Raw genomic sequence first — 21,496 nt, 5'->3', positions numbered from 1 at the left:
GCATTCTTAAAACCTAATAAACTCTTCAATAGACAAGTACATTTTATAGAATGTTGTACACAAACTCACAATGTTGGCCACAACTAAGGCATAATGTCAAATTATTTCACCCTTTAAAATTGTATCCTAAGATCATTTCAAAAGGTTTCATCACATATTCAACCGAACCAACCGGGAAAATTCAAAGTGTCATCACACATGGTTCACAATAACATCATCAAACAAGGCATCAATATCAAACAAGACTCCACACTTTTTCTAGTGTGTAATGTTCATCATAAGAGACTAAATTTGATGACAACTAGTCACAACAAGATGAAAAAGTTAACACATTGCATATGCAAGTTCATTTGGCCTCATCGTAGCCCATTCATTTTTGTTCGATTAAGATCACTATTCAAGTCCTCACTATTGATCATGAGTGATACTCTAATTTGCATAAGAACAACCACATTCAAACACAATCGAGAGTTGGAAAACTTTTTTGGAACGGTAGGTATGAAAATACCTCACTTCACAACAAACAAAAAGAAATTTGTCCAAAAATGCAATAAAAACACTAAAGATCACTAAAAAAGACATAGTGGAAGGTAAAGAAGGGTCTTGTATACACTATCGCTCCATCTATTTGGAAATTATTGCTCGGTGTCACATTTGCAACACTTGATCCACTAGAGCCTACCATGGAAGTTTCGATCAACGATGTTTGAATCACTGACTGTACAAATATCTCTTCAAGGTCAGGAAAGTCTCCATAGATGGTCTCCTCCGGCAACTCTATCAGCTCCTCGTTGTTCTCTGCCTTTGACTCATCAACTCCTATGTAATCCATATGTACATCTCCGGTGGTAGAGACAGGAAATTGAGAAGTAGTCGAGGCATCCACATCATCAGCTTCCTCCAGAAGTGAAGTAAAATATGTTTACTTTAAGTAGTCCACATTCTTTCTCAAATCAACAACCTCAACTTTAAAGACGACACAAGTGAAGTAGTACTTTGTTACTTTCACACATCTCAACTCTCGCTGTGACAATGTCAATAGATGCTCGTAGGTGGTGTCAATGTATCGAGTATTTCACTCTCAATCATCCACAGCACCACAGTGTATAATTGAGTAGCCCTCACATCCGCAGAATGGGCTAAGTGCCCATCTTCAAGATCATGGCCTGCGTAATCCTCGGTGGATGGGTAGTTCAAGAACCATCAAGATCTTTGGAGGAAGAAGTGGAAGTAGGTGTATTTGAAGGACGGAGTAGGCACATGTTCCCCTACATGATTCATCTCAACATCAATCTCCGGGGATGTGTCCACTGTAGATGCTCTCCTCCTATCTGCCTTTTCCCGTTTGTACTCGACCTCTATACATCAGATGTTACTGGAGGATGTGGGAGTTACATTAGTATCTTTCACCTTATCACGAGGAACTCTAGTACACCGACAAAACTTTTTAATTAATATGGAGAATGCAAGAGAAGTTTGGCTCTTCTTGGCCCTCATGGCCATCTAGTGATCTATGATGAGTCCATGTCAATGCTTCTCCTGGATATGTTCAACTCAAGGCACGAAACCCTGGGATGGAATCGTTTAATACGACATAATACAACTGCTAATGAAATTGAATCAATATCTTAAAGCTACATTTAACTCATTCTTCTCAACTGGAGCTCCCGCCTCAATTCACCTTAGGGTGGTGTCAGAGATGATGAGGGAAATCAAACCCTTTAGATCATCTGAGGGATTCATAGTGTAGCTAAATTTTTGGGTAGTTAGAGCTTGACCCTCTCCAATCAAACAGTGATATGAACGCAGTTGCATCTCAATATATTCCCTGCATCAAAACAAGCTCTACCAACCTAAAAGTATTGGTTTTCTTCTTCCTTATGGGTACCAACTCCACATATGTTGTGTAGAACCCCATGATCCATGTATGAATATAGGGGTCTTTGGGGAAGATGAACTATTCAAATCGATGATACGTGAGCGTGTTTCTCATTGTGGAATATCTACCCACTAAGCACTTTATGTATAACAAATTCTCTTTGAGATTTGTCCGCAACCCAATGGATTTTAATCTGTTGAGTTGCTAGGGATATAATGGTGGCACTGAGACTACAGTCAGTTCCAGAAATGGCATTATATTTACTGAAGGAGGGGTAGACACTAGAGCTCTTTACAAGTCTGGGCGAGACCTAGCATTGATTTTTGCTCACATAGACTGTAGCGACTAGTCATCATCACGCTCGAAGAATGCAATTTCTGAGTCAAAGGACTTTCCTTTACTGCCAAAGTTGTGATCTAGAACCTCATATACGAGCCTCTTGACCTTTCCCTTGTCTCCTTTGGGAGGTGTCATCTTTCCCTTTTTAGGGGTATTTAATGCCCTTTCATAATCCTTAAGCCCCGTAAACTTTTATGAGGCGATTGTACAAGTTGGTTCTAGACATATCTAGAAAAAAATCATAGAAAGTTAGAAACATGTCAAGATAAATAACAGAAATCATAGTGCAAACAGACTCGCCGAACCGATGGGTGAGTCGCCGAATCACTTGGGCTAGCCAGATCATTCTTTCCAAAAGTATTAGATAAAATTTCCCAAAAAATTGTCACGTCGGCAATGGGAGAGGCCTTTCAAGAATCATCGACAAAATTCAGAGACCACAACCAAGCCCATCGAAATATACAATGTATTATAAGGGTCAGGGGCACATAATTGATGATAAAAGAAACTTTAAGTAAGTCATCGAGTTTACTTAGTGACTTATGGCTTCTTGCCGAAAGTTACATAGACAAAACTTAATATTTGCATGATAGTAAAGGTGATATTTTGATTTCCTAAAATGTGTTATAATGAGGTTAGTAAGTAGTAGTTAAAGTTTCATGATGTTTGGAGGTAAAACGTCCAAGAACGTACATGATGTTCGAAAGGTTTGCCTTCTAACGTCCTTGTGTGTCTTAGTTTGTTCCGTTGAGTTTTACGTGTTTGTTTTTGACGAAATTTATGTGAGAGTTCCTAAACACGTATACAATTATATTCAAGTTGGAAAAGTCTAGGCTAAACTCCCCAAGGACAAACCTAGGGTCCTTGAGGAAGGACCCATCATATTAGCAAAGCTGCCAAAACCAGCCCCAAATAATGAAGGCAATCGATGACTAGTAGGCTGGTCGACGCCCCAACTATGAGGGGTATAGGTTGGAACTTTGTTGTGGGGTATTAAGCCTTCTTTTGTGAGTCTCTGACCAAGACTACAGTTGCCAGAACAGCCAATCATCTGGTCGACGCCTCGTTGATGGGCCATAGGTTATTGGGTCTGTGTTTCACGCAGCCTTACTATGAAGTGTACGGGTGAATTGGTAAATTCAACCCACGTACAAATAATTCAAAGTTTATTTTCCTAAGGTTATTTTTGATATTATAAAAAGTTAGTCTAAAACACTTAGATGAATTCACTTTTAAAAATTTAAACCCAAATTCCCTAAAGAACTCTCTAGAACTCCATTGGAGCTAAAACTCAAGATAGAGCTTCGATTGAAGATTTCTTTTGTGATTCTGCGTCAATTCATAATCGAATCCATGGTCTAGCTTAAATTAAGGTATGTTCTTCATCATTGAGTCTCTTTTCTTCAAAGGGCCAATCTTCAAAGTGATTTCTAAAGTCTTCGAAAGATGAATTGTCCAATTTTTCAATCTATCCATGAGGTCTTGCATAAAAAAATTTGAACTATTGTATATTGATTGAATTTATGTTAATTAGATTATTTTAACCTAAAAATCTCTATGAACCCATGAAATTCATGCAACCCTAAATTTGACTACTTTGTGGGTGAATTGATTATGTCTTAATGCAATTGAATTATTGTGTAGTTTGATTGGGGATATTTAATAATGAGTGAATCATGCTAGAATTCTTAGTTGGATCCCCTAATTTCCTAAAATCATATTGTATTATCCTTGATTCATTATTTATTGTATATTATTGGATTTAATTGGTGATCGTGGACATTGGTAATGACCATTTTGTATTGTCTTGGTTGAATCGGCTATGGATTGAAATTGTGAGGTTGGATCAATGGTATGTTGACCTAACACCCTCTATGATGTGTAGTCTAGTTCTTATATGACGATGATGTTTGGTATGGTCCACTTATGGTTGTGATGCTTACGTGCTATACTCGTGACTAATGTGGCCTTGTCGGTATTACTTTATGAATTGTGAAACATTGTTGCCTCATCGATATTACTTTATTCATTATGTATTCATCATGTTATAACTTGATTATGTGGATAGTATGATTGTATTTATGATTTATGTGTTTAAGTGAAGTAAAAACTTGAGTTCTTCTAGTTGATGGTACGTGTCTCTAGTTGACAATAGAGTATTCATTATGTGTATTTCTTGGTATTGAAGTATGATGTTTATTGATAGAATATATGATACATGTGATAGTTAAGTTTTTGATATTTTAGTAGAGAATGGTGTAACCTATAGATGACGTTGGTATGCCTATGTGCTTCTTGAATGATATGTTATATGTCATATGGTGAAGTATGTGTGTATCTTGTTTTGGTTGACATGTGTCCCTTACTTAATACATGAACAATGTGAATATGAGTTATTGACATACTACACTAAAGCTTCTTTGTCTTGTATATATGATTGACATGTGACCTTAAACATGTTAAGAAGATCTTTTATGTGGAACCTTCAACCCAGTTGGAATGTAATGATTTGAAGTTGAAAGTCATAATTTTCCTTCTTGCATGAATGGTGGACTTAGGATTGACTGGATGGAATGACATGAAATCATCCTTAGGAAAGTCATTGAGCTATCCTCTTGATCATTGTAGGTAGGCATAGTGTTCCCACTTTGGTAAGGTGTAATGTGATTGAGTTGTGAACGAGATATGGAACCTCTTAATATACTTCTTTATTGAATTAATATATGAGAAGAAAGGATAGCACCGAGTTAGTATGGTTTGGGAAGTATCTCTAGTTATGGATGAGGCTAGAGTACGAGGAAACCCATCATACACTACTAGAAATTTGACTTACAGCAACGCATATGTAGCCACAGTTATTTAATCGTAGCAATAGCTCACCTATTACAACAGTTATAACCATTGCCAAATATCCTTGAATCTAATAGAACAATTCTTTAAATAAATTGTGGCATCATCCTTATAATCGTCCTACTGAGATTATATGTCTACAAATTGAGAATTGTTGCAATATCTAACTCTATGACAAGGGTTAGCGAAATCTATGGCAACAGTTATTTAAGAAAAATTATTTTGGTTCTGATTTTTATCACTAGAAAAATATTTCCCTCCTAAACAATATTGTTTCACATAAAAAATCTAAAAGAAAAAAAAACCTATTTCCTCTCTCAATGAAATGGCGAGGAACGACGAAGCAACACGAAACGATTGAAGCAGTTATTCAGAAGTTTTAGCGAGCTTTTGTTGATGAAAACAAGAGGGACCGATTTCTAATCTCTTGATAACAGGCTCTTGGACAACGAAGCTTTTGGTGAAGCTCGTTGGTTCTATTGGATAGCTAGGGTCAACTATAATTCTTCCATATAAAGGTGAATGATGTGTATGTTTTCTCTGTTAGTTCATGATTTCTAAGTCTCCGTTGGATTATTTGTATAAAAATCTTAAAGAGTAAACAATGGGTTAGTCTTAAATCTATGTTTTTTTTTAATTTAATCTATGTAGTGTATAAACTTTCTTTGTTTGAATTTCTGATATATACTGAAACAAGAAAAGAAATCACTTCTAAATTTAAGTGCAGAGGATTTCAGGTTAATCTTGATGATGATGTAGGGTTAAGTCATCCCTTGGTGAAGTAGAACTGTAGAAGAATTGTTAGAAAACTCTTTCTGTCCTCATTTCAATGTCGCTGCTTCGAAAAGATAATCCTTAAGACCTCAACTTGTTCTCCTTTGTTCGTATGCTTTTTTTCTTCTTTCATATATTGTTGGTGCCTAGTGATGGACATCTTGGCTTCAAATTGAGTGTGTCTTAGTTGTTTGAGGTAAAATCAGTGCTCTTGTGTTTATTGTTGTTTTGTCAGCTAGTGATATGGCTTCAATCATTGGTTTTTTCCTTTGAATGATTTTTATCAAGTATGTTTTAGGAGTTAGCTATCGACTTTATTTTAGTTTAGTTAGCATGGTTTCTAGTTGTCTGGTTGCTTTAATGTTCCTCAATTTCAGCTTGTGTCCTTGCTTCCTTTTACTTATCGAATTAATTTGAGTATTTATATTTCTCATGTTTGTTTGAATTTTTGATGAGTTTAAAGAGCATTGAACAGGGAGGCTGCGACTATCCATCTAGTTCTTGTAATTTCCTTGCTCATCTCATTAATCTTTGACCTATTTTCTCATTCTATATGACTGATTTAATTGTGTTTGGATTAGAAGTTTATGTGGTCTAGGAAGTATTGTTTCCATTTTTGATAGGACTTATTTTGATGTTAAGATATTACTTTGGCTTCCCCCATAAATATTTTGTCCTTTCTTCATTATTGAAAATTATTTGGATTGATCTTCCCATAGTTTGATTTGTGGTTAGTTCCTTGGAAATTGATCGTTAGATAAACTAGGTCTTAATTCGATGGGATTAATGTGTGTTGTGTGTTGCATTAGTTTTTGTACAATATGTCCCATTCTCCTTATTGCCGCATCTTAAATGTTGAGAAAATTTTGTTAGCTTAGAATCTACGAAAAATTAATACTTTCTGATTGGTGTATCCTGGTTAGACCTTTTTCTAGACAAAGTTAGGTGTACTATTAAAAAGACATCAAGCTTTAGAAGAATGATTAATGTAGTCCCCTCCACCCAAAAAAGTAAGAAAACATCAATCTTTAGAAGAATGATTTGGAGTTGGGATCCTTTCAAACAACTTCAATTTGGAGTTATGTTTTTCTGTACGGGACGTCTATGAAGTGTGATGCTCTTATGTGAAATAAATATTTTGTATAATACAATTATTTCTAAAAGATTTTGTATGATTTGAGAGGCAATGTCGAGGGAGGAACATGCCGACATAGAAGTGACCCATATATTAATAATCTGATAATCAATTTGTACCAGTTTTTGCAGCAGATTCCCTTGTAAATTGTGTGTGTCTGAGTTGTTGGAGGTCTAAGCTATGCTCTTGTGTTTGTTGTTGTTTTGTTGTGAGTGATATGGCTTTAATCTTGTCCGTGGAATTGTTTAGTTAATTATGTTTTAGGAGTTATCAATCGATTTTCTTTAAATTTGGTTAGCATGGTTTCTCGTTTAGTTTTTTTATTGTTCCTATAGTTCAGCTTGTGTGCATGCTTTCTTTTACATACCGGAAATTACTTGGTTTGATCTTACAATAGTTTGGTTTGTGCTCTAATTGTAAAAAACCACTCAATAGATGTCACTAGATTTATTCTACTATTTTCTCTAGCTCTAGGATAAGTACTACACTGAATGCTTTTATATGTACAGTTATTGTTAAACTGATAAGCCAACACCCTTGTGTGTTTTGTTATAATGAGATAGTAGTTGTTACTTTATGTTCTAATCATGTTGTCCACGTGAACAATCAACTCTGTTACTATTTTAGAATACATGAAATTGTTTGCTAGAATCAAAATAAATGTACTGATAGTTATCTGTTTTTCTTGATGCAGTCTATTGCAGTGTGGTGTGACTACTTATGTTTTGTACACTTTCTGCCTATGGAATATCTAAGGTGAGAAATCTATTCATATTGCTTCGATATTTATTCTAGCATGCATGCTTGTTCAATTAATGCATGCTTGTTCTCTGATAGTTTAATGTCTGAGTTGCTGCGTGTAGTCAGGTTCATGAGTTTTCTTGTACTTTCTGCTTGTAGTCTGATGGAAGACCAGTCGTAGATTCATGAGTTTTCTGGTACTTTCTGTTTGTAGTCTGGTTTATTGTTTCTTCTGATTAAACATGTCTCGTTTTCTTCCTTTTTATATTTTCCCTTCTTATCTATATGTTGCTCCCTTTTGTTGGGGTTCTTGCTTATCGGCCTAATATGCGACAGATGTAATAAGACAACTGCATAGATATAAGAACCTGTATATCTAGCATGATAGTGTTGAATCCCAACTTGATGAGTATGTGTAGCCAAGCCTACATAGTAGACATGAAATTCTTAATCAACTTTTCATATTTGTGCACATTCAAATTGATATAATGTTACTACAATTGTTACACTCATCTCGCATCATCAGAAGAGAATTTTTTAATTATTTTCGTTGTTGTAGATGCAGTAGTGACTGAGTTTGTGCCTTTAGATGGTGTTGAAGAAGGGAAAGGCAATTTCTTAGGCAACACTTGTTCCTAAAAAATAGAAGACTTTGTCAATCTTGATCCTTCTGAAATAACAATACTAAAAACAGAATAAAAATCAGACATTGCTTGCAACAACATAACATAATGAAAATATCAAAATTTGAGATTTGTATGTAGAGAGACAAAGAATTGTTGAATCAAGATTTGTAAAGAGAACTGAGGTTTTTGATGGTTTTTGATATGAGACATGTCGAGGAATGTGAGAAGTTGTCCAACTTGTTTGTTAAACTAAAGTTAAATAAATGGCAGACAACATTTAATTTAACAATTTTAAAAGCTAATGGTTGTTACTGTACTTAATTTCCAAAGCCTCCCATCTTACACTCATCACAGTAAAACATGAAATACTCATAATTAGATTATTCCATATTCTATATAGAGCCCGTTTGGATGGGCTTAATAAAAGCAGCTTTAAAAAAGTACTTTTGAAAGTGCTGAAACTTATTTTTAAAATAAGCAGTTATACGTTTGGATAAATGTGCTGAAGTTGATATGCCAAACGTGAAAAGGGAAAAATGGAAGAAAGAGATGTTAGGGTTATATATCTAATTTGGAGATTGTATAAAAATACTAAGGGCAAAAAGATACAAATGTGGTCAACATAAAACAGCTTATGAGCTAAAAAAAAGCACCCCTACCCCAGTTTTTAACTTTTGGCTTAAAATAAGTTTTTTTAACTTAAAATAAGTTATTTTGAGTATTACAAAACAGTTAATTAAGTCAAAAGCTAGCTTTTAAGTTAGTTTGACCAACTTTTAAGCTGAGCCAAACAGGCTCATAGTATATTATTTGATTTTATTGAGTTTATAAATGTATGTATTATATATAGATTAATAGCTTGTACTATATCACTTTTGTGGATCTATTAAGATTTTGCGAAAATTTTGCGAAATTAATTATATTTTTTCTATTTGTGTGTAGGCGATGAAATCGAAAAAGGCGATGAAAGCAGTAGAGAAGACTTGACATAGGAGCTGAAGTATTGATGTTCTAGAAATCATATATTTTTGAAGATTGAAATTGTGTGGTGCATGTGTTTCACCTTTTTTGAATGCTATAAAATGATTTGTATATTTTGCTTTTATTGATATTAGAATTACAGATATTGAATTCTTATTTTGGTAATGAACATTTATTCTCGTGAATGATTTATGTGTATTTTTATGTTATAAAATTACTGTTGCATTAGAATTGTTGCAATACCATGTAATAACCATTTTGATAGCCATTAAGCAACAGTTCTATAGTTGTTTAAAAGTGTTGCATTACCCTATAATAACCGTCGCAATAGAATGAAACGATGTGTTGAATCGAAAGAAAAACTGTAGCTATAGCCTCTCTAGAACTGATGCATAAACATCTATTACAACGGTTTGAAACTATACCAATACGACCATAACCATTGGCAATTAATTCAAGTGAGAACCGTGGCAACAGGTCCATGTATGGCTATGGTTATATGACCCGTCGCACCAAATCGTAGCAATAGAGCCATTGCTACGCGATCTATTGTAGCGGTTGAAGTAATCGTAGCCTTAGACCTATGGGTACGGTAGTAATTTCTATTGCAACGGTAAATGAACAGTGACGGTAGATCAAATTTCTAGTAGTGATATTACTTAACCATGTGCGAATATGGGATGTGTCCTACTTCTACCATTGGCTAGTAGAACAACCCTCCATTGGAGTAGTTTCATGACTCTTGATTCCATGGATATCTAGTATGGTCTATGTCAATTATTACCTATTCTCATCATATGGGATGCCTACTAGTGTTGGAGAAGTTCTATGAAGTTTAGGTTATGGTATGGGACTCTATCTAGGCATTGCACGATTAGGCTTTAAAGATGTTAGTGAGTGAGACCCTAGGTCTTCTGCAAGACCATTACTTGAATGTCCTTATGTGTTGAACTTCTCTTCATGAACATATAAAGATAATAAATAAAGTTTGAATGTATGTTAATGACTAAGTACTTACCTAGAGTAGTTTATGAGTTATTTAGTTAATTATGTTTAAGGAGTTATCAATCGATGTTCTTTAAATTTGGTTAGCATGGTTTCTCGTTTAATTTTTTTATTGTTCCTATAGTTCAGCTTGTGTGCATGCTTTCATTGACATACCGGAAATTATTTGGTTTGATCTTCCAGTAGTTTGGTTTGTGCTCTAATTGTAAAAAACAACTCAATAGATGTCACTAGCTTTATTCTACTATTTTCACTAGCTCTAGGATCAGTACTACACTAAATGTTTTTATATGTACAGTAATTGTTAAACTGATAAGACAACACCCTTGTGTGTTTTTGTATTATGAGATAGCAGTTGTTACTTTTTGTTCTAATCATGTTGTCCATGTGAACATTAAAATCTATTACTATTTTAGAATACATGAAATTGTTTGCTAGAATCCAAATAAATATACTGATAGTTATTTGATTTTCTTGATGCAGTTTGTTGCACTGTGGTGTGACTACTTATGTTTTGTACACTTTCTGCATCTGGAATATCTAAGGTGAGAAATCTATTCATATTGCTTCGATATTTGTTCTAGCATGCATGCTTGTTCAATTAATGCACGCTTGTCCTCTGAAAGTTTAATGTCTGAGTTACTTCTTGTAGTCTGGTTCATGAGTTTTCAAGTACTTGCTGCTTGTAGTCTGGTGGAAGACCAGTCGTAGATTCATGAGTTTTCTGGTACTTTATGTTTGTAGTCTGGTTTCTTGTTTCTACTAATTAAACATGTCCCTTTTTCTTCCTTTTTATATTTTTCCTTCTTATCTAAATGTTGCTCCCTTTCGTTTTGGTCCTGGCTTATCGTCCTAATCTACGACAGAAGTTATAAGACAGCTGCATAGATATAAGAACCTCTATATCTTGCATGATAGTGTTGAATCCCAGCTTGACGAGTATGTGTAGCCGATCCAATATAGTAGACAGGAAATTCTGAATCAACTTTTCATATATGTGCACATTCAAATTGATCTAATTTTACTCCAATTTTTTCACTAATCTCCCATCATCAGAAGAGAATTTTTGATTTATTTTCGTCGTTGTAGATGAAGTAGTGACAGAGTTTGTAACTTTAGATGGTGTTAAAGAAGGGTAGTAATAGAAGAATTTTTCAATCTTGATCCTTCTGAAATAACAATGCTAAAAAAAGAATAAAAATCAGACATTGCTTCCAACAACTTGGCATAATGAAAATATCAAAATTGAGATTTGTATGTAGAGAGACAAAGAATTGTTGAATCAAGATTTATAAAGAGAATTGAGGTTTTTGATGGTTTGTGATATGAGACATGTTGAGGAACGTGAGAAGTTTGCCAACTCGTTTGTTAGAGTAAAGATAAATCAATGGCAGACAATTTAATTTAACAATTTTAAAAGCTAATGGTTGTTATTGTACTTAATTTTCAAAGCCTCCCATCTCACACTCATCACAGTAAAACAATAAATACTCATAATTAGATTATTCCATATTTTATATAGTATATAATTTCAGTTTATTGAGTTTATATATGTATGTATTATATATAGAGTAATAACTTGTAGTATATCACTATTGTGGATCTATTAAGATTTTGGCAAAAAATCTGCGAAATTATTTATATTTTTTCTAATTTTATGTAGGTGATGAAATCAAAGAAGGGGATGAAAGCAGTAGCGAAGACTTGACATAGGAGCTAAAGTATTGATGTTCTAGAAATAATATATTTTTGAAGATTGAAAATTGTGTGGTGCATGTGTTTCACCTTTTTTAAATGCTATAAAATGATTTGTATATTTTGATTTTATTGATATTAGAATTACGGATCTTGAATTCTAATTTTTGTAATGAACATTTATTCTCGTGAACGATTTACGTGTATTTTTATGTTATAAAATTACTGTTGCATTAGAATTGTTGCAATACCATGTAATAACCGTTGTGATAGCCATTAAGCTACATTTCTATAGTTGCTTAAAAGTGTTGCATTAACCTATAACAACCGTCGCAATAGAATGAAACGATGTGTTGAATCAAAAGAAAAACTCTAGCCATAGCCTCTATAGAACTGATTCATAAACCTCTATTACAACGGTTCAAAACCATACCAATACGACCATAACCGTTGGCAATTAATTCAAGTGAGAACCGTGGCAACAGGTCAATGTATGGCTATGGTTATATGACCCGTCGCACCAAATCGTAGCAACAGAGCTATTGCTACGCGATCTCTTGTAGTGGTTAACATAATCGTAGCCTTAGACCTATGGCTACGTTTGTAATGTCTATTGCACCAGTAATTGAACTGTGAAAGTAGATCAAATTTCTAGTAGTGATATTCATTAACCATGTGCGAACATGGGATGTGTGCTACTTCTTCCATTGACTAGTAGAACAACCCTCCATCGGAGTAGGTTCATGACTCTTGATTCCATGCATATCTAGTATGGTCTATGTCAATTATTGTCTATTCTCATCATATGGGATGCCTACTAGTGTTGGAGAAGTTTTATGAAGTTTAGGTGGTGGTATGGGACTCTCTCTAGGCATTGCAGGATTAGGATTTGAAGATGTTAGTGAGTGAGACCCTAAGTCTTCTCCAAGACCATTACTTGAATGTCCTTATGTATTGAACTTCTCTTCATGAACTTATAAACATAATAAATATAGTTTGAATGTATGTTAATGACTAAGTACTTACCTAGAGCAGTTTATGAGTTGTTTAGTTATGGTATGAAGGGAGCACAGGAATTGTAACTTCATGTGTTACCTAGGGAAGTCTTAAGAATAAATGTAGATAGGGAAAGTAAATTGATAAAATAGACATGATCTTCTCTTAGGTTGTCTTAAGGATTATTTAGGTGATGTTGTATAGAGGGTACGTCGGTTATCTTCTTGATTTACTTAATAAGTCTTTTAATAACTTTTGTGAGGAGAATGTCATATTATATGTAAACTATGAGGGGAAGTGAGATGATCTTATCTTAAAGAGGGTCTCATGATTATATGTTTTGTATGATGTAGTTATGTGATATTGTAAGCTTGTTGTAGGTGTACTATAATTTTATTATAAATTGAATATAATTTTGTAATGTGTTCTATTTGTAATTTTTGGTACTTAATTATGGTTCTTATACTTTTAATATGATGTTTCAATGAAAAAGATCATGTTCCTCATAAATGTCTGTTTCTCATAATTTTATGCATTATGCCATACTTTGTACATCTATTGTACTAATTCCATAAATTTTGTTAAATCTAAAGGTGTAGGTGGACAGTAAAAAGTGTCATGAAGCAAAACTTTGAAACTAGGATTCTTTTAAGCAAGTTGAAGTATGTCCTCACTTGACTCGAGGCCATAACTATCTTTAGACTTTTTTTATTCAAATTATTGTAATAGACTAAGTATTTCACTATTCATAATGTATGGTGCGTGTCCCAAGTATTCTTGAGTCTAAGATTGGTATATGTTAGGACTTAGTATTTTCGTATGATTTTAATATGATAGATGTTTCAAGATATTTCGTGTGAAAAGTTTTAATTTCGCACTAGTTTTGATACATGTATGATATAAATGGTGTCAAAAGGATTGTGCAAGACCTCCAAGAGGTCAATTACATCGTGTCGCACTCCCAGAGTGCCATATCTTCTAGGGTGTGCTCTCGCGATGTGGTAGACGAACTGCCAAGTTGTTCGACGAGCTCGACCAGCTCATCCAACGGCCCAACATACCTATTTTGTACCCTAACTTCCAAAATAAACCCCGACACTCTCAAAAATGATAACAAAACATACTCCAACATATTTATACTCATACCCATAATACCTAAGCTCGAGTGTACTCAAACTTCTCCCGATTTGGCCAAAAGTGGCTATTTGATGACTTATGCCTTTAAGAATTACCTCAAATGCTCCATCATCGAATAGAGTGCGTTATTTAGCACAATTTTTGCTTACTAAAACTTTACCTTACTTGACCTAACTCAATTTAGCACAAGCCAAAAAATTATATCAATTTAAAGTAAGAAATTCGAGAAATCAACATTATAGGCAATTTAGGAAATATTTTTAATTTAAAACAAGCAAACAAGCACACTTAAACAAATTCAAAAGGCCCAGCACACATCATTAACAACAATCAACTGCTATTGAGTTAAAGCGCTTAGTGCAAGTTTGTGGTTTAGAAAACCAACCTTCAATACCAAATGCATAATTTGAAATGCTATGCGGCAATGATTTCGAACTCCAAGCAAAATATTGACGACTAGAAAGATGTGAAAACATGAAAATGTAGAAAAATATAATGCGCGTGTCATCTTGGGAAGTTAAAAAGTGAAGGAATGTGAAAGATTTTGAAAATTTAAAACTTTGGCCATGAAAAACAATCAATTTCTTGCCCTTTCGACCATATTAATTATGCTTGCCGAACCACTGGACGACACGCTAAGTGGTCAGTACCTCACCGAGTTTTAAAGGACCTTCTCGTTAATGTGGGGGTCCAAACAACAGTCAAAATCGGGGTCGCCAAACTGTGCTGCGATTCGCCGACTTACCCATGGGCCCACCGAGTTTTACATATTGCAACCTTAGAGTTTCTTGAGTCCAACTGCATACTTCTTGGAAAAAATATAAATGATCGCATGAACTATATTACCCAACTATGTGTCGGGGTCGATCCTACAGAGAATATGAGAAAATATTATCAATAGCAAATATTTAACTTGATAGTCGTTACATTTAAATGAGAGATTTTAAATTGAAATAAAATTAAAAGTATGAAAAATAATTTTAAGCTAACGATTTATTTATATCCAAATTATTAAAAATATCTAGGAATATATTTCTCATAAGCTCATAACGCGGTAATCCTATTAATAGCAATTATTTTCTAGTGTTATGCGTACAAAGTGATAAGTTATGTATCTCTAAATTCTTTGTCTAGCATCTAGAGAATTTAACTTCGTACCTTGGTCCGGCAAGGTGTGTATAATTTACTAACCCTTACCTTTACATCATATTAAGCATCATAATCGATGTATGGCTTAGTTATTACTTCGCCCAAATTGACACTAGCCTATTCGATAGTATCCCACAAAATCCGTGTTGGTAATTCTTGTCTTGTTAATTACCTCCTTGATTAGATAAATAGTACCAAGGCGAGTTTTAACGCGTGCACTCGTAAGAAAGACTTCTAAGAGAAATCATTATCAATACATACCATAACCTTTTTGGGAATTGCTTATCTACTATTCATAATTTTTTAATCTCTCATGGTTCTCACAAACCTAGTTGTGGAGCTTAGCTACTCATAATCTCAATAATACAATCAAAATTATTAAAATAAATATATTTGTGTTTATCATAAAAAGTTAAGAACAATAGCTAAACTATTTTTTATAAATCAAGAATACAACTAAATAGTAAAGGAGAAGAAAGAATAAAACACAATTCTCCGGACTCCACGGCGGCTCTTACAAAACTCCAAAGCTAGAAGAAAATATATATTATGTCTTGTATCTTGGTTCATGGCCTCCTCCCAAAAATAATAATTTTATGGACTATTTTTATATAAACAAAATCCTAAATAAAATATTTGAGTCCACTTTAAATTAAGAATCTAAAACCAAATGGAATTGAATTCCCTTTTTTTTCCCGCTACGTTCGCTGTCCATGCGCCTCAAAGATTCTCGTCCTCACTTGCTTCCACGTGGTACCAAGTTTCCCAATTGAAAGGTGAAAATTTTGTAATGTACACTTTATGTTTATACATTATTATATAAAATTTAATCCATTAAGATGTCTGCTTCATTTTCTTCTTCAACCTTCCATCTTTAATTCATTTTAGTTCCAAACTTCTTCATTCCCCTCACCAATTTAATCCTACAAATAAAATACACAATGTAGCACAATTCATAAAAATTATGCTCAAAATGGAAAAATATAATTAATAAATGTGAGGTAAATAATGATAAAAAATGTGTAGTTTAGCCTCACATTAACACCCTACACTTAAACTTTTGTTCGTCATCGAGCAAGCATTAGAGCTTATCTATAAAAAAACTTATACTATCAATATCATCAATTTGATTAATACAAACAATTGGGTCATATACCAATTTTAAAATATCAATTAGACTTCTCAATCATAATATAATACATCCAAGTAAACAACAAACCTCTAACCTCCTAACTTCAAAGAAGGACTTTGAACTCATAAAATTTATTCTTTCTCATCTACTCTCATAAAAGAAAGTTAATAACATCACATATCTATCATGAAACAAGTGCCCTAAAAAAATTGTCGACAAACTCAGTTCAAAACATTGAATATAAATTAAGGACATCATATCAAGAACAACTCTCACACTGACAAATAAAATTCACATATATGTGCAACGAACCATATGCTTGCCCGTTATTTACATCTCCACTAATTAAGCATGCTTGAATAGAGTCAAATAGGACTTTAATTGGTTGTACGTAAGCTAGGGAATGGATAGAAAAATAATATAATAGCGATTTCCACTTCCTTAAGCACTTTGCAATTATTAGACTTGATCACCCATATTTTCTTCTTTGTATTTTCAGCCCTCTCTTCAACAATAATTTCGCAAGTAATTCTCATCACCACAAGAATGTTTCAGTCATTACTCATTTTTTTAAAAAAAAATTATATTTTCCTTCATAAGAAACCTTCAACTTGGGTATTTTACATGAGTTAAGGTGCATGATATCCTTGGAAGGACCAGGGTCATCATCACAATAACTTCTTTTTTCTTTTTTTTTTATTTCACATTCCAATTATTTATTTATTTTCACATTCTTTCAAAGAGGGCTTTTAAGCACTTTGTAGCTATCCTCAAATACCTTTTCACTCATTTATCCTTTTTTCTCAAAATTGATAACTAAAATAAGTATGTGCTATTATTTTCAAGGAAGCAAGATGCAAAAATTAGGGATTCAACAAAATCGTTAAGGAACAAATATGCCTACCTACAAAACGCCACAAGGTCAAAAGGGCTAACTAATGATAAATATTTGAAAAGGCTAAAATTTATAAGACAAATCAAAGAAATCCTATTAAAATCTCGTAAAAAAAGGCAACACATTTTTGTTTTGCTCCAATAACATGTAGGGAAAGTTCTAGACTAAGATGCAAAACAAGGAATAAACAAAAAATCTAACCACACACAGCACAAGTATAAATCAAGATTGATCAATTCTACTTCTAAGAGAGACAAAATTCCAATAAACTATAAAATAAAATAAGCTATATACAACGTCACAACCCTGAACCTAGATGTCAAAAGGTTTGCAATTTCACTAGTAATCAAGCATTCACAAGAAAGTACTACTTAAAATTAGGACCAAATAGTAAGTATCACATACCTCAAAAGATTCATTTCTTTTCTCTCGAAAAATAACAATTAAAAAAAATTATTTCTAAAATAAATAAATAAAATACACTCGGGATAAAGAGACTATCTTTAGGAAAATAATCAAAAACAAAATCCAAGGAACCCATCCATAAAAAAATCAATAAAACATTAAAAACTAGGAATTCATTCCTCCACCCCACACTTAAAAAGATGCTATTTCCCGAAAGCGTTAAATAAAATATAAAACAAAGGTTAGGAAAGCTCCCTGAGGCCTTTAGCGTAGTTAGTAGCACTTTCTCTAAATTTATATCAAGGGTCATCACCCCACACTTAAACTCAAACATTCGACTTTCCTTTTTTTTGGGTTGGGTACTCAAACTTCCCATAATCTGCAAAAACAAGATAAAAAAGTGATACTGATAAAATAAAATAATATAATAATAAAATAAAAGCAATAAGTTATACTACTAATTGGGTTGCCTCTCAATAAGTGCTTAATTTAGCGGTGCAACGCGACCTATTAATTTTACTATTTTTCCTTCCACATTGAAGATATGAATTGCACCCCCAATTTTTAATCAATTTTTCTATTATGCTCAGGTGTGGTGGTACAAAAAGAAAGGTCTCAAACAACAAATATACATTATACACTTCTTGGATCCTAAGTGAGGAATCAATGTTGGAACAATAAATTCAAGAATATAGATACAATTTTCCTTCTCCATACACCCTCCTATAAGCTTAGATGACTCGATAATAATAATAAAAAAAATTAAAAACTAATCCTAAGAAACAAAAAGCCAAAAAAAAAATACAAGTTAAAATATATAGTACAGAAAATTTCGAAGCCATATTCCCCGTTAGCGGTGCCATTCTTGATAACGTTCAAATATACTTCTCGAAAGAAATATAAATGATCGTATGCAATATATTTACCCAACTATGAGTCTGAGTCGATCCCACAGAGCATATGGGAGAATATTATTAATAGCAAATATTTAACTTGATAGTCATTATATAGAAATGGGGGGTTTTGAATTAAAATAAAAATAAAAACAATAGAAAAATAGCTTTGAACTAATTATTTATTTGTATCAAAGTTAATAAAAATAACTAGGAATGTGTTCCTCATAAGCTCATGACGCAACAATCCTAGAAATAGTAATTCTTCCCTAATATTATGCATGCAAAGTGATAAGTTATGTATCTCTAAATTTTTGGTTCGACATCTAGAGAATTTCACCTTGTACCTTGGTCTAGCTACCTGTGTATAATTTACCAAGCATTACCTTTACTTCATATTAAGCATCATAATCGATGTATGACTTAGTTATTACTTCGCATGAATTTACACTAGCCTATTAGATTGTATCCCACTAAATCTATGTTGATAAATATTTTCTTAGTAACTACATCCTTGGTCCGGCTAGTAGCAAAAGGGCGAGTTTTAACGCATGCACTCGTTGAAAAGACTTCTAAGCAAAAGAATTATCAATACATACAATAACGTATTTGAGAATTTATTATTTCAAATTCATACTTTGTTAATCGCTCATGGTTCCCACAGACATAGTTGTGGAATTTAGGTACTTATTATCTCAAAAACACAGTTAAATTTTATTAAAATAAATATGTTTGTGTTAATCATGAAAGGTTAAAAACAATATCGAAACATTTTTTTATAATCTAGAATACAACTAAATAATAAAGGAGAAGAAAGAATAAAGTACAATTTTCTAGCCTCCACGGTGGCTCTTAAAAAGCTCCAAAGTTAGAAGAGAATTTATTTATGTCTTGTTTCTTGGTTCTTACCCTCCTCCAAAAAATAATAATTTTATGGACTATTTATAAATAAATAAAATCCTAACAATAATTAAGTCCACTTTAAATTAGGAATCCAAAACTAAAAGAAATTGAATTCTTTATTTTGTCTGCTTGAGCTTTCCGTGCGGCTAAAAAATTCTCTTGTCTTCGCTTGCTGTCACGTGGCAGAAAGTTTCCCAATTGAAAGTTGAAAATTTGAAATGTGCACTTTATGTTGATGCATTTTTATATTAAATTTCACCCATTAAGTTGTCCGCTTGATTTTCTTCTTCAACCATCCATCTTTAATTCATTTTAGTTACAAACTTCTTCATTCCCTCACCAATTTAATCCTACTAATAAAACACACAATGTAGCACAATTATATTAAATTTTATGCTTAAAATGGACAAATATAAATAATAATTATGAGGTAATTGTAACGACCTGTTTAGTCATTTTGAGCAGCAGATTTTATTTCTGGAAAAACATGGTGAGGCGACGGACCCCACGACGGACCGTCATGGGCACGACGGACCGTCGCAGTGTGTCGTTTCAAAACACTTAGAAAAACTGAAAATTGGGTACTGAAATCGACTCTCTGAACTTCGTAACGGAATGGCAGGACGGACCGTCACAGGTGTGATGGACCGTCACAGATTCTTCAGAGAAATTGAGTCTCTGAACTCTTTGACGGGCAGCAGGACCGACCGTCGCAGGCGCGACGGGCCGTCACAGACTGCGAAATCCCAGTCTGGGTCGGATTTCTTGATACGTTTTAAGGGACGTTTTTGACTATTCTTGCCTTAATTATAAAGTTAGTGGGTTAATGTTAATAAGTCTAATTACTTGGGGGTTAAAAGAGGTAACCTTAAGTTAATTAGTGGGGCATTATTGCCATCTTTTATTCTTGATTATATGTTAATTAGGGTAAAAGAAAGAGGGTTTGAATAAGAAAAATAGAAAGAACAAAGAGAAAACAGAAAAAGAAAGAGAAACGAAGAGGATAGCAAGGATTTTGAGAAGATAACTTGTTGATCGCAATTCTTCGGTGGAGGTAGGTTATGGTTTTCATGCTTTCATAGTTAACTCTTAATAGAGAATGATATGTATTGGTAGTATTGTAAACCATGTTATGTGCTTAATTGTATGCATGCATGAACGTGATTATATAATTGTGATTATATTAACCATGATGAAGTTATTGAATCCCAAATCTTGCAAAATCTTAATCTCTTTGTTAAAAATGAGGCCTTGGTATAAAAGAAGGCGTGATGAACTAAAATAATGGGATTGATGATGCCTTGGTAAGAAAGAAGGCTTGATGAATTGATGGAAGGAGATTAGGGGATCGGGTGTCACGAACCAACACATAGAATTAGGGGATCGGGTGTCACAAACCGACATGTAGAATTAGGGGATCGGGTGTCACGAACCGACACGTAGTATTAGGGGATCAGGTGTCACAAATCGACACGTAGAATTAGGGGATCGGGTGTCACGAACCGACACATAGTATTAGGGGATCGGGTGTCACGAACCGACACATAGTATTAGGGGATCGAGTGTCACGAACCGACACGTAGTATTAGGGGATCGGGTGTCACGAACCGACACGTAGATTTAGGGGATCGGGTGTCACGAACTGACACATAGATTTAGGGGATCGGAGTGTCACGTACCGACACAAGAGGATTAATGAATATTGAGGGAGCGGAGTGTCACGTACCGACACAAGAGAAATAAAGATAATGAATCTTGAAAGATGTTAATATACTCAATCTAATGAACATGATTCCCAAATGTGTATGGTATCGAGGCTTGAGTCCTCATGTGTGAACTTGACGGTAATTGTTAATGATATAGTATTTGTTGTTGCTACGTGTTGAGTATCATAGTTGATTTTATGATATTACCCGGTATATATTGATTTCTATTTTGAGTTGGCCGATGATATCTACTCA

The 21,496-nt window shown here is 33.7% G+C and overlaps 1 protein-coding gene across 1 annotated transcript in view; it reads right to left on the bottom strand.

The window, feature by feature from the left end:
- Nucleotides 1-559: 559 nt before the first annotated feature.
- The window catches only part of LOC138338492 (uncharacterized), a 42,876-nt gene continuing 21,939 nt past the window's right edge, over nucleotides 560-21,496 (bottom strand). Inside the window, exon 5 of the mRNA XM_069289458.1 lies at nucleotides 560-898. Within this exon, the coding sequence (XP_069145559.1) occupies nucleotides 560-898 (339 nt within the window). The remainder of the gene's footprint in view (nucleotides 899-21,496) is intronic.

The sequence above is a fragment of the Solanum lycopersicum genome, chromosome 9 (genome assembly GCF_036512215.1).
Source record: "Solanum lycopersicum chromosome 9, SLM_r2.1".
NCBI lineage: Eukaryota > Viridiplantae > Streptophyta > Magnoliopsida > Solanales > Solanaceae > Solanum > Solanum lycopersicum.
Note: the sequence above shows the minus strand (reverse complement) of the source record. Positions and strands in the feature narration are given on the sequence as shown.